The 12,255-nt window shown below is 39.0% G+C and overlaps 2 protein-coding genes across 2 annotated transcripts in view; one reads left to right on the forward strand and one right to left on the reverse strand.

The window, feature by feature from the left end:
• Nucleotides 1–8,225, forward strand: part of TBCE (tubulin folding cofactor E) — a 25,345-nt gene extending 17,120 nt beyond the window's left edge. The window contains exons 8-17 of the mRNA XM_058019394.1: nucleotides 864–940; nucleotides 1,188–1,283; nucleotides 1,900–1,964; nucleotides 2,049–2,113; nucleotides 2,560–2,712; nucleotides 3,459–3,612; nucleotides 4,148–4,216; nucleotides 5,229–5,288; nucleotides 6,636–6,727; nucleotides 6,976–8,225. Coding sequence (XP_057875377.1) covers nucleotides 864–940; nucleotides 1,188–1,283; nucleotides 1,900–1,964; nucleotides 2,049–2,113; nucleotides 2,560–2,712; nucleotides 3,459–3,612; nucleotides 4,148–4,216; nucleotides 5,229–5,288; nucleotides 6,636–6,727; nucleotides 6,976–7,068 — 924 coding nt within the window. The 3' untranslated portion in view covers nucleotides 7,069–8,225. The remainder of the gene's footprint in view (nucleotides 1–863; nucleotides 941–1,187; nucleotides 1,284–1,899; nucleotides 1,965–2,048; nucleotides 2,114–2,559; nucleotides 2,713–3,458; nucleotides 3,613–4,147; nucleotides 4,217–5,228; nucleotides 5,289–6,635; nucleotides 6,728–6,975) is intronic.
• B3GALNT2 (beta-1,3-N-acetylgalactosaminyltransferase 2) overlaps nucleotides 8,011–12,255 on the reverse strand; it is a 27,965-nt gene continuing 23,720 nt past the window's right edge. Inside the window, exons 9-12 of the mRNA XM_058019395.1 lie at nucleotides 11,461–11,586; nucleotides 9,270–9,429; nucleotides 8,801–8,857; nucleotides 8,011–8,438 (exon numbers count right to left, since the gene is read on the reverse strand). Of these exons, the coding sequence (XP_057875378.1) occupies nucleotides 8,304–8,438; nucleotides 8,801–8,857; nucleotides 9,270–9,429; nucleotides 11,461–11,586 (478 nt within the window). The 3' untranslated portion in view covers nucleotides 8,011–8,303. The remainder of the gene's footprint in view (nucleotides 8,439–8,800; nucleotides 8,858–9,269; nucleotides 9,430–11,460; nucleotides 11,587–12,255) is intronic.

The following is a 12,255-nucleotide window of genomic DNA, read 5'->3' on the forward strand; positions in this document are numbered from 1 at the left end:
GAAAAGTTGTTATATCTGAGTTTGTGTTTGTGTGTTACAGATATGCCAGCAGATATGATTTTTCATATTTTTGGGGGTGAAACAGTTGAGTTCCAAGTCATAGGCTGCCACTGGAGGAGCTCTCAGTGTTTACCCTTGGCATGGTGTCTCTTATGAGTCAGTTGTGTAGACCTGCAGCTGGATGGATTCATGCTGTGTAAAGTTAAATAAAGCTGTGTCAAGTAAAATAATACTTTTTATACAATTTCAAGGCATAAGATCTAATACAAAAGTATCTTTGTTAATTTTGTAGCCCTTTTTGAATTGATTTATTTTCTTTAGAGTACTTGAAAATTTCAGGGTGTATTGAATTCATGCAATTCTTGGCTTTTAGTGGGTTATAGGCTGGCACAGTCCCAAGACAGAAAAGGCTTCAAGCTCTGAAAAATTAACATATTAAAAATATTCTATCAGATGTATTATGTGTATTAGCTCTACATAGGTTCTGGAACTTCTGCACATATACAGAGTTTGTACAGCCAGTTCCTCACCTCATCGTAGGGAATACCTGGTCACTCCAACTCAACTGAATAAATTATTCAGTTTCCAGGTCACTCAGTTTTCAGTCTCAACTGTGAGGGTGGCCACAAGCCTGGGACTTAGAGTCCTGTGACTGCAGAACCCCTCTGATGTCATCTGTGCTGGCAGATGCAGGCACAGGGGAGCCATCTGGAAGAAAGGGAAGACTAGGAAGTCTTTAATAATTGTTCCTCTGGTTTGGAGAGCCATAGCTTGTTCTGAACACATTCAGAGCAAATTTGCATGAAGTATAATTTCTGAAATATTCCCATCTTTTGTAATATTAAATAAAGTTTTGCTCTTAGGTTCTTCTTTGTGCTCAAGGATGGCCAGTACTTGAAGAGTTGTACCTTTCTTCTAATAATATTACAGTTTTGGAAAGGTGAGTAACATGAGTCAGTCAGTTAGCCACTGGTGTACCACAAAGTTACACAGCACATAAAGTTACATTCCTGTAGCTATTACATCACCAAAACAATAATTGATGCAAATTTCACATGATGTATTTCAGAACATTTATAAACGTGCACAATTGTGTGCATGCAGTTATATACTTATGAAAATAGTGTTTTCATTGGCCATTAAGTTTAAATGTTCTGGTTTTGTGTTTGTTTTTTCCAATATATCAGGCCTGATAATGTCCTGCAGACCCTGAAGTTGTTAGACCTTTCAGACAACCAGCTACTGGATGGAAATCAGCTGCATTTCATAGCACAGCTCCCCAGGTAGCTGTAAACAAATTTGCTGGAAATTCTTTGTCCTAGATATTAATCTCCGTAGTCCTTGTTGGCTGAAATGTGATAGTATTGATGTTGCATGAAAGATTCATGAGATCTTGAAATAGAGGCATTTTGCCCTCTTGAGGAGAGTAACTGCATTATTTAGTTGAGCTATTTTAATATAATCTTGCTTTTGTTGTATAATAAGACATTCTTCAGCTGTGTGTTATTAGGTTTTCATTATACACTTATGAAATGAAAGTGATTTACCACACTTTGCTAATTTGCAGAATTACCATCTTTCCCTGTACACCAAAACAGCAGCCATGATTTTCAATAGCCACAAGCTATTTTAAAAAAATCATTTAGAAAATCACACATTTTAAATCCAGGACCCATTCTGAAAGTTTGAAATTGTTGCACTTACTGAAAATATTATTCCCTGAACATGGCTGAAGTCTGGGTACTGCCTGTGAGGCTGCTTTTCATTTGTCAGGGATGCTGCACCACAGCAAAAGCTGCAGGTCTTTAGTAAGAAAAGAAAAAAAAAAATCAGTTTGTATCTCTTTGCAAATAATTTCCTGCGCCACATACAGTGATCATTGTGTCTATTAAATTTCAGATTAGAACAGCTAATACTTAGAAACACTGGTATATCTTCTGTACACTTTCCTGATGCTGGATTTGGTATGTAAAAGAAGTAATTTATTTATAGTTTTAAAATTCTGTTAATTTAAAGTTTTCACTGTTTTCCTGTTACTCTTTTCCTAGGATGCAAAACTAAAATGTTTCCTTCACTAAAACGCCTTGCAATAAATGACAATAAAATATCACAGGTAGGTTAGATTATGATGGTTTCACATTTTGTAAATAAATGCATCTTTGTTTAAGAGTAACTTTAAGTTTGCTTTTTAAAATTTCATTTTATGTGTAAGATTCTGAGGTAACTGTTGAACAATTTGTTCAATACAGAGGCATAGTTTTAAAATGTAAAAATATTTCTTAACGTTAAAAAACACGTTTATGTTATGGCAGCTACCTTATAATTTCTCTCACAGAATTTTAATTATCTAAAGTTCAAATTTCTTGTTTTGGTTTGTTTTTTAAATAAATGGAGTGCTGTTCTTTCCTTAGCTACATGAACAGGATCCAAGTACTTGGTTCAGATGATCAAAAGAATTTTTCCAGTCATGTTTGTTGTTCAGGAGAAATCAGTGTTACCAGGTATTTTTCTGAAATGAAGCTACATATTTCCTCAAAAGACTCTCCCCTTCCATTTCAGTGGTCATCTATCAATGAGCTTGACAAACTGCCAAGTTTGCGGGCACTGCAGTGTAACAATAACCCCTTCGTGGACACAGAGAAGAACCCAGAGACCCTGAAACAGCTCATTATTGCCAAGATAAGCCAGTTGGAGGTTTTGAACAACTGTGAGGTGGGTGATCCTTCAACAAATTGCATGAGTCTGGCAAAAACTTTAAATCACTGCCTGAGGAATTGTTTTCAGTTTCTTTTAAGATTATTGATTGTTTGGGTGCAGGAAAAGTAAAGTGCCAACTAATCCATCCCCTTGTTAGTGGGGCAGTCACAAGCTCAGTGCAAGACTGAGCCCTATTTATGAGTATTGCTAACTCAGTGGGGACTTGGACAAGATGGGTCAATGGTGGTTTTTTTTTCAGTGCCTGAATAGTGTTGAAGTTGCAGGACTGTTAACAAAAACCATACTCTTAAAAGAAAGAAAAAATAGAAAAAGCAGCATAGTCTGATCTGTTTCAGTGACAGCAATACCAACATTTGCCTTCTGCAATAGAAAAATATCATAATCCACACCAAATCAAACTTTCAGCAAATGTTTATCATAAAGGAGAGCAGAAGCAGCATCTGATCCATTGCTACACAAAACATCCTTGCATCACCATACACAGCAAAATCTTTGCTTAGGTATTAATTTATGGTTCAGTGAGTACACAGAGAGGCTTAATGGCTCTAAAATATACTGAATATATGGATCACTCAGTATTTGGAGACATGGTTTGTAAGATTCTTGGGAGCATTGAAACATACTGAACATCAAATAAGACCAAGGAGTCTGTGGCACTGATTAGATTTTGTTCTCTGGAAAGTTATATAATCATATTATAAGTTATAATCATATTATGTGCCATTCCTGTGTCAGTACAGATCCTTCCTGCTGAAAGAAGAGGAGCAGAGCTTGATTATCGCAAAATATTTGGAAAGGACTGGCTAGAAGCTGGCGGCCATTGGAACCCAGAGAAAAACAAGCCAAGTGAAGAATTCCTTGCTGCCCATCCTAGATACCCAGCACTTTGTCTTAGTAAGTACAAGCAGAGCACAATAGCATTTCCTCACCTCTGGCATTATGGCAGCACTGGTTTGGTCTGTTTTCAATTTCTCTTCCCCTTGGGTGTTTTTCCCATGTGCCGCTACAGCCTTAGGACAGCCCATGCATTGGCAAGTCTGTGTGCCAGTGAGCTTTGCACAGAACTGCATCCTTTGGGGCATTGCTGCCTCAGGAACTCTGGCTCCTAGCCTCAGAGACCCCAGCACCTGCGTCCGTCCGTCCATCCATCCATCCATCCATCCATCCATCCATCCATCCATCCATCCATCCATCCATCCATCCATCCATCCATCCATCCATCCATCCATCCATCCATCCATCCACTCTCCCATAGGTGGGAATGTTAAGCAGACACCCCTGTCCTGGAGCTGGCCGATGCTCGTGTCTGCAGCACTGTGTGGTGCAGGAGCCACCATGGCTGTGCCGAGGGAACTCCTGCCTGATCCTGCACCACAGTGGTTCTACTACTTTTCTATTTTTCTTAGTTCTTCTGTTTTTCTTCCAACAGAATATGGAGCACCTGAAGAAGGAGAACTGAAGGGACAACAGCCTTTGACTCTGAAAAATCAGCTCCTGAGTAAGAGGCCAGAAATGGTCAAAATTGTTCTTTCTGCATTTAGACTATTTCATGAGCTTTGTGTCTCCTAAGTGTAGATGAAGAACAAAAAGTTCCAGCTTGTAATTTTGATTTTCTGAACTGTCTCAGTGAGTTTGACTGAAAAGCTGATTCTGTGTACTCTCATTTTCCCCCTCAACCCAAGCCAAATTACTTTCTCAACTGAGATTTAATGGAGAACAAAGGTTATTGATACTCCATTCTGATAGTGTGAATGGCTTCTTTACAAAAGACATCTCAGGCTTTAATCTCAGCTGCTCTGTTTTCTATTTTACCTTTTTTATAACTTCTTTAGGACAGACAAGAAAAACATGGGTAGCTTTGGTATTTGGAGCTCTACATATTTAATCTAGGTTACATCCTCGACTTGCAAATTCATGTAGCTGTGTTTCCCAGCTGACAGAAGAACTGAAAATTTTTACTTCATGGGCAAAATAGTATTTTAAGGCATTACATTCTAATGCATTTAAGTGGAAGAATAAATAGAATAAGGAATCTTATTGGCTAGACATAAAATAAACCTTTATTTAAGTCTCTTAATCTCTGTAAAATAATTAGGCTAATTATATCCTGTGAAAGTCTTTGTATGATGCTTTTGAGAGGACCAAAATCCTGTTTTAAACTGAATAAGCAATTTCCATTCTACTGCAGGTTATTTAAAAAAAATGAAATAGAAATTAGGCATTTTTAAGTAAATACTCATTTTGACCAAAATATCTTTAAGCATTTAGGGAGTCACCTCTACAATAATTTACCGAAGATGAATAAAAACTTGGTTATTTTCATTAATTAATTTTTCAGATAATGACTAAATGTTATCTTAACTGCTGAGATGCAGGCTACCTCCTAATTTTTGAGAGATCAGGCTGAGCTAAGGGAAATAATTTGTAATAAAAAGAGACTAGAAAGACTATGCTTCTGCCAGAACAGGGCTTATTGTTCTTTCACTAATGCCTCACCCTTCTTCTTTAAGCTTTGACAATTAAGTGTCCTGAGAAACCTGAACAGAAGCCAGTGGAGAAAAAACTGCCAGGTAAGAACTCCTGGCTTATATTCAAGTAGTTGTTTCATTGCTCCTTTTCAAACAACTGTATTAAAGAATGGCAGCTGCCTCTGGCTTTGTCAGCTCCTGAAAGCTTTTCCTCTGTCATATAAAGAAATGACAAAGACAGAAATTATTTGAGAAGTCATAATTCTTCTGGCCTTCATACTTACTTTCAGTCCAGTTCAAAGATGAAAAGTTGATGCTTTGTTGGGAAGTTGATGCTCTGCTGCTGGTTTCATGTTTAATATTCTGAGGCAATTAAAGGCCTATTAACAGGGATGATATCTGGTGGATGTGTTAACCAAGTAACCAGAACATGAAGTCTTAAGAGGCAACCACACAGTGTGTCAATCTAGATATTGAGGTCTAGTATCTAATCCATGAAGTTAGAAGTCCAGTTCTGACCTCCATCAAATTCATCCTTTGAAGTTTTAGTGTCTGTGGTGATACCAGAATGAATAAGACCATTCTAAATTAAGCTGATGTTTTGGAAAGATGTGTCAGAATGAAGTCTGAGAGAAAAGAAGAATTCAAGCTTTATTCTAAAATAAAAATCACATTTATTATCACAACTTGCATAAAATCAGATAGATACAGCTTTTACAAAAATGTTTGATAGAAAAATATTTGTCTAAGTACAATGTGTGGTATTACAGGAGTAACTCGCTATTGCTGTGCCTTTAGATAAAGCTTCAAAAGAAGTGAAAGTTCAACCAAAATACTGAGTTTATCTATTGCAAACACAGGTATCACCTCTGGAACAAACTACATCTACTCATTCAAGATCCATTACAAAAAAATACCCCTTCCTATAACTGACTTCATAATATAAACAACTCTGCTGACAACGTGTTTGGGACTAATAACTCAATACCATTCCTAAGAATGTCACTAGTTCCACCCTGCTATTTCCTTACTTGTGCTGGGAAAGCCAATTCCTGGTAATGCAAAACTGCAAGGAACAGTTGCCAGATGCAAGTAGTCAGAACCTGGCTGGTGTGTGTCCCAAAGGTCACTTAGTTTAGCATGTAGAAATACAGACTCAGAAAAGGTAAATAAATTATGAAGCCGTAACATTTAATTTGGTGTATGGGATCAAAGCGCTTACTGTGTAGCAGCACATCCTGCCCTGTCCACCACAGGTGAAACCATTTTCCACTTGACAGTAGCAGATATGGTCTCAGGTACCTTAGACATTATTGCAGTGTTAGAACTGAAGCAGCAATACAGCCTTTCACTGTTGCTATAAGCAAGTAAAGTGAAACACTGGTACTTTGCTACAGCTCAGTGGCAGCAGCATTTTTCTAATAACTTTTCTTTCTCTCCCCTCAACAGAGTCTATGACTATTCAGAAGGTCAAAGGACTGCTGTATCGCCTATTTAAAATTCCTGGTTCAGACCTGAAACTGTCCTACAAAAGTTCTAAAGTGAGTTAAAAACAGATACTGAAAAACAAAATATTTCATGCTGCTAAAGGTCCATAGCATGTTCTAAAATACTATATAAAGAAATTCATTTCAGTTGAGGAGAGCTGTCTTCATGCTGTCATTTAGGACCTAATTTCATTTCTGTAATATGACAGATTCTCCCTGACTGCAACTGCCTGCTATTTGGTTTATGAAGGGATTTCAGTGTAAGTCTGATTAGGTTTTTTTTTTTTGCTTTCTCATTCTAGCTGGAAGGAAAAGAAGTTGAACTAGATAATGACTTAAAGCCTTTGCAGTTTTACTCAATAGAAAGTGGAGACTGTGTGTTAGTACGGTGGTAAAGAAGGGACTCTCTTTCTGGACTGAAGGAAAAGCTGACACAAGAACTGCAGAAGAGAGACAGACACACGGACAGCTTGTGCCTGAACAGACATACAGGTGAATATGAGTTTCACACACGTGGCACCAAAGGGCTGTACAACTGTACTTTCAACTCCTCAACTTGATCATCATCCTCCATGAAAACATCTGCTCATTTGTCCTACTGGAGAGCTACCAAACTGCTTAAATGCTTCCATTAAATAAAACTCAAGGTCACCCTTTTGCCAAGATTTTATACTGCCTTCCCCCAGCAGCAGTGAGAATTTGCTTCACTGAACCGAGTACAGGGTTGAGTTGTGATCTCTTTGCTATCAAGACAAGATCAGTCCTGCACTGAGAGGCCACTTCCTCTTTGTTTTCACCTACATCCAACGACCTTATAGTGAACAAAACCCAGCAGTAATTTTAGCAGTATCTACCTTAGATGATTAAGGTCAAAATCTGCCAGACCTTTCTTCTACCCTACAGTGTTAACATACCACATTATAAATAAGTTCTCAGCACACTGCAAGGCATTGCTATTTATTTTACAATCTTTAGCGTGCTGTTCCTCAAGCTTATTTTACTTTCACTTGTGTACCCTCAGATTCATATCTAGTCAGAATGAGCTCTCAGAAATCCCTCCTAAATCAGGCCAAGTTTGCAGTACTTGAAGATTTGGTATAAGCAAACCTTGATTTTATTTTTATCTAAAATGACAATGATTGATATAAACAAACTAATCACAAATCCCAGCCCCCATTGCTGTCCCTGACCCTGCACAGATGAGGGCAGCCCCTCAGACAGCACAGAATGTGCTGCAGCAAGACTTACCAGCTGCTGAGCACAACTCTCACAGGAGCCTGGAACAGCCCTATACTGAATCAAATCAGTAGTGCTTCAATTTACAAAAGACAGGCTAGTTGGCATTCTTAGGTGCATTTATTAATTACAAGTAGGTCTTTGACTTTATATAAAAAGGATTTTTTTTTAATCTTGAACATTTTGGTTTTTGTCTGATCAACATCTATACTATAGAAAATGAATAGTATCAGTCCACTTGTAATTATCAAAAGGGATGTGCAAATATTGTTATACTTTAGTTGAAACCCAGCATTAAAAGGTACCTTAGTATTTCTTATTGTTCCAGGAATGAATCCAAATGTACACTTTTCCATGATCATTATACACTACCCTGTTTTCCAAGGCAAGTCCATCATCTTTCCTCACATCTACATGGATCTCCACACTGTTCCTTTAATCTCCAGAGCTCTCCCAGCTCCTGGGGCGAGTACTGGGGGGAAGACAGCATGCCACTCTCACACGTCTTCTCACACAACCAGAGACCATCCTGGCAAGAGAGAGAGAAATATTTCAATAGTTTTTCTTAGAAAGTATGTAGTCTCCAACAATCTTCACTTCCAAGAATCAGGTGTTTATTGTTTCCAGCAACAAACATTGCACACAAAGATCCCAAACTGATCTTCTAGACCTATTCAGAGAACTTGGGGGTAGGGATGGAGTCTGCAGGTGGTTTGTGGCAGTTTTGTGGTTTTTCTTTTAAATACATCTTTAAAAGAATTTTTTCCCCTCTGGATTTTAATTCAATGGTTATTCCAATTCCAAAAACCCCACCATTTCTCCTGTTTTATGCTACTTGGAACAGCAGCCATCTCCTCTTTCTGTAAGGTCAGACGATTCCTTCAGACTTACTTGATACCGCTTGGGTCCTACAGCTGCCATCCAGATGCCCATGCTCACATCTTCACCCTGAGATGGAAATAAAAAATACAGACATGAGCACCAAGAAAGCATAAAGCATGACTGTGACCTGGAATGAGTTGCATCATCTACAAGCAGTAAAGAATGGTAACTACAAAAACCTACGCCAGGCCACTGCAGAGGTGCTAAAATAATCCTTCCACCTTTCCCATAACAATACACTGTTCTTACAGAAACAGAGTACAAAAAACAAGATTACACCTCCAGAGGTTTTCAGTCCCAAACATCTGTGCTTTGAATTAGAACAGGCACTAAACCTAGCAACCAAAAACACGGCAAAAGCCCACATGAGCCAGGAGAACCCAACACTAACACTTGAGCAATATTCTTTCTGACTCATCCAGTACATGTGGTTCCCCAGACCACTTCAACACAGAAAAACTGAACTAATCTTTATTACCTGGTACGTTTTTAATCTTTCAGAGTTGCTTGCCAGCCACTGCACAATGTCTTTGGAGATGACATAGCCAGACCCACAAGCAAAGGCTGGATATGCAGGACTTGGATACTCCAGTTCTTGCCATTTCCCAGTTCGATCAACTGCCCAATTTAGTCTGAAACTGAAGACATGTTAGACATGAGATGTTTTTAGAGAGGCCTCTGTGGAACCTATGAACATTGATAACTGAAGTAATACTGATAAACAACTGAGAGAAAGAAGTAGGTGATCCTAATTATAGCTCCCAGTCTTATTTCTCTAGGGCACAAAGCTGAAATTGTAACTGTTGTTTGGTCTCAATCTTGGATAAGAGAAAGTTTTCAAAACAGAAACCAAAACAACACTGACAGTCAGGTCCTCAGCATCTATGCCTTGCTGTTGGGTTTTGAACTAGGTAAGCACACACATCCTTACCTATTTTGTAATGGGCACATCTGTCTCCTGCTAATTAACCCCTTTGGTTAATCAACATGACACAAGGGCAATGCCTCCAGCAGGCATGCAGACAGTGATGTTATGCAACCCATTTCCCTGTTAAAGCTAGTGGCTGCTTAAAAAATCAGGAAGCAGTACTACCTTCTCTAAGCTGTTTTCCAAATGAAGCTCAACAAAGGAGATGTTCAAAGGCTGCCATCACTGAATTACAAAAGAACTCTTCCTGGCAGTGGTGTTCTCTAAGGAAGGCTTTATTCCCTCCAGAGGCCTGCAGGAAGCAGTCTCTGGCTGCAGAGTCTCCCCAGACGCTCCCAGCGTGGCAGAGCTCGCTGCGGCGCTGTGCAGCGCTAGGGACCCTGCCAAACTGCCACGTGAAAGCATCCTGCTTCCCTGTTTGGGAACCAGCTGCTATTGCACTCCTCTGGCCTCACTAACACTTCATGCAGCCACAGCTAGGAGACATAACTGTGTCAATGCAGCAGGGTCTGCCCCTGTTGCACAAAGAGGTTCAGCATTGCTGATTTCCAGTCATGAGCACAAGCAGCTGAAAGCTTCAGTGAGCTACTAAGAACTGTCACCTCAGACAACAGCCCCGAAAGGGAGGAATCAATCACAGCTGAGTGGCAGGTATGTCATCAGATTCTGCCCATTCTCAACTGAAACTGACATATTAAAGCACAAAGTAAATGAAAGTCTCATCTGACACCTGAATTCACTTTAGGCACAGTACCTTCCACTCCATTGAATCACAGCACAAAGAGTTCAAGCCCCTCCAGACTGAGAAGCATCTGCTTTGATAATCATTTTATACTTCCATAGTTATTTCAGTGTTGCTCCCTACATATCACACTTGCCTGACCTGAAGACTGTGACTATTAAAGAATTTACACCAAAAGATGTCACTCCTAAGATCTTTGAGATAATCACAAGATAACCAACTATTTCACACACTTGACCACACACCTTATTAAACTGCTTTATAAGCAACAGGCAGGATCAGATTTGTGGAGCAAAGCAGCAAAGGCCTGTTTTTCTTCAATGAGCAGAAGGCAACAGGAAGGCACATTGTACCATTATGCTATATGGAATGCTGTAGTAGCACAGAGTTCCTGCTATATTGGATTTCATACCAGAGCTGCCATGCATTCCATGGATGGAAGGGAAGATATGGGCTATTTTGATCCTCCTGGTTGTTCACGAGTTCAGTCAAAAATTTATTACTCAGATCTGCTATTTCATACAGCAGAAGTGGGTAGCAATGCCTGAATTCCACAGCTGTTACAATAAAGTACAGACCATAACAGAAACTTTGTTTCTCTCATTTACCCCACTTCCTCAAGCCCACAAGAAAACTCATAGTGACATTACAAAAAGTAGTATTTATAGTTCTGTACTACGTGCTTTTAACTTCGCTATATTGCTGTAAAATTCTTATTTACTTAAGTACCATGACAAAGATGTCTACAACACATTTTAAAACCAGGCAAGATATTCAGCAAGTTTAAATCACTGTAAAGGCATACTCTGGAAAGTTATTGTAAAGGACTGATTTCTGATTCTGAGATTCAAAGTTTAACACATACAGAAGTCCTGCTTTTTACAGGCTGGCTTCCTTAGGCATAGGAGGGGAACCCACATTAAAACATACTTAAATCACTAAACCATTCATAAAGAAATGGTAACGATCTCTTAAAGGTAATTTTAAAAAACAACTTACTTTCCCCACCAAATGTTTGGCCTGTCCAATTTTTTCTGCATTATCCTGTTAAAAACACCTTCCAAATCAATGTAACAGTCATCATCCGTCTTCAGCAACAAGTCAAAACTCGTTGATTCCACTGTCCTGTAGCCAAAAAGGAAAGTGATGAGATGCTGAGCTGCACACCACAAACTACAGACAGCATGCTCTGCAAGGGGTTTTTGGGATGTGGGGGGGGAGCAAGAGGGAAGGAACACCTTTGCTACCCTTGACTTTTAAGTTTTCTCTATCGACCAAGGCTGACTGCTTGTCCTTCAAAGGAGATGCAGCTGTGTCCTATGATGATCTTACAACATGGACTTGTGTATGAGCAGAAGAAAACAAATTTGAAGTTTTGTTCTCCAGGACAGATGGTGGATTTACTAATGAAAGCATCTTAAGCAGTATTGACCTCAGAAGGATATGAATCCCTGATGCTGATGGCAGCACAGCTGTTAAAAGCCATTGGCTACATATCAGTAGCTTACTTTCAGGATAAGACAGTCAGTTCAAGGGCAATGAGAAGGTTGTAGGTTGTAAAAAACATCTGTGGAAACAACTCTGTCCGTACTCTTTCTCTGTAAATGCACCCTTCAAACATGAAAAATGTTATCTTTACCTGTCTGAAATGCTTGAACATGACACACATAAAATAACCAAAACAGCTTAAGATTCTAGGGATCATGGCTGGGTTGGTTACAAACATTTGTAAGGATAACTTCTTACAACAAGAAGGGTATTTTTAAAAGCCTTTTATTACTAAATCTTGAAAAA

Source organism: Melospiza georgiana, chromosome 3, assembly GCF_028018845.1.
Source record: "Melospiza georgiana isolate bMelGeo1 chromosome 3, bMelGeo1.pri, whole genome shotgun sequence".
In the NCBI taxonomy this organism is placed as follows: Eukaryota; Metazoa; Chordata; class Aves; order Passeriformes; family Passerellidae; genus Melospiza; species Melospiza georgiana.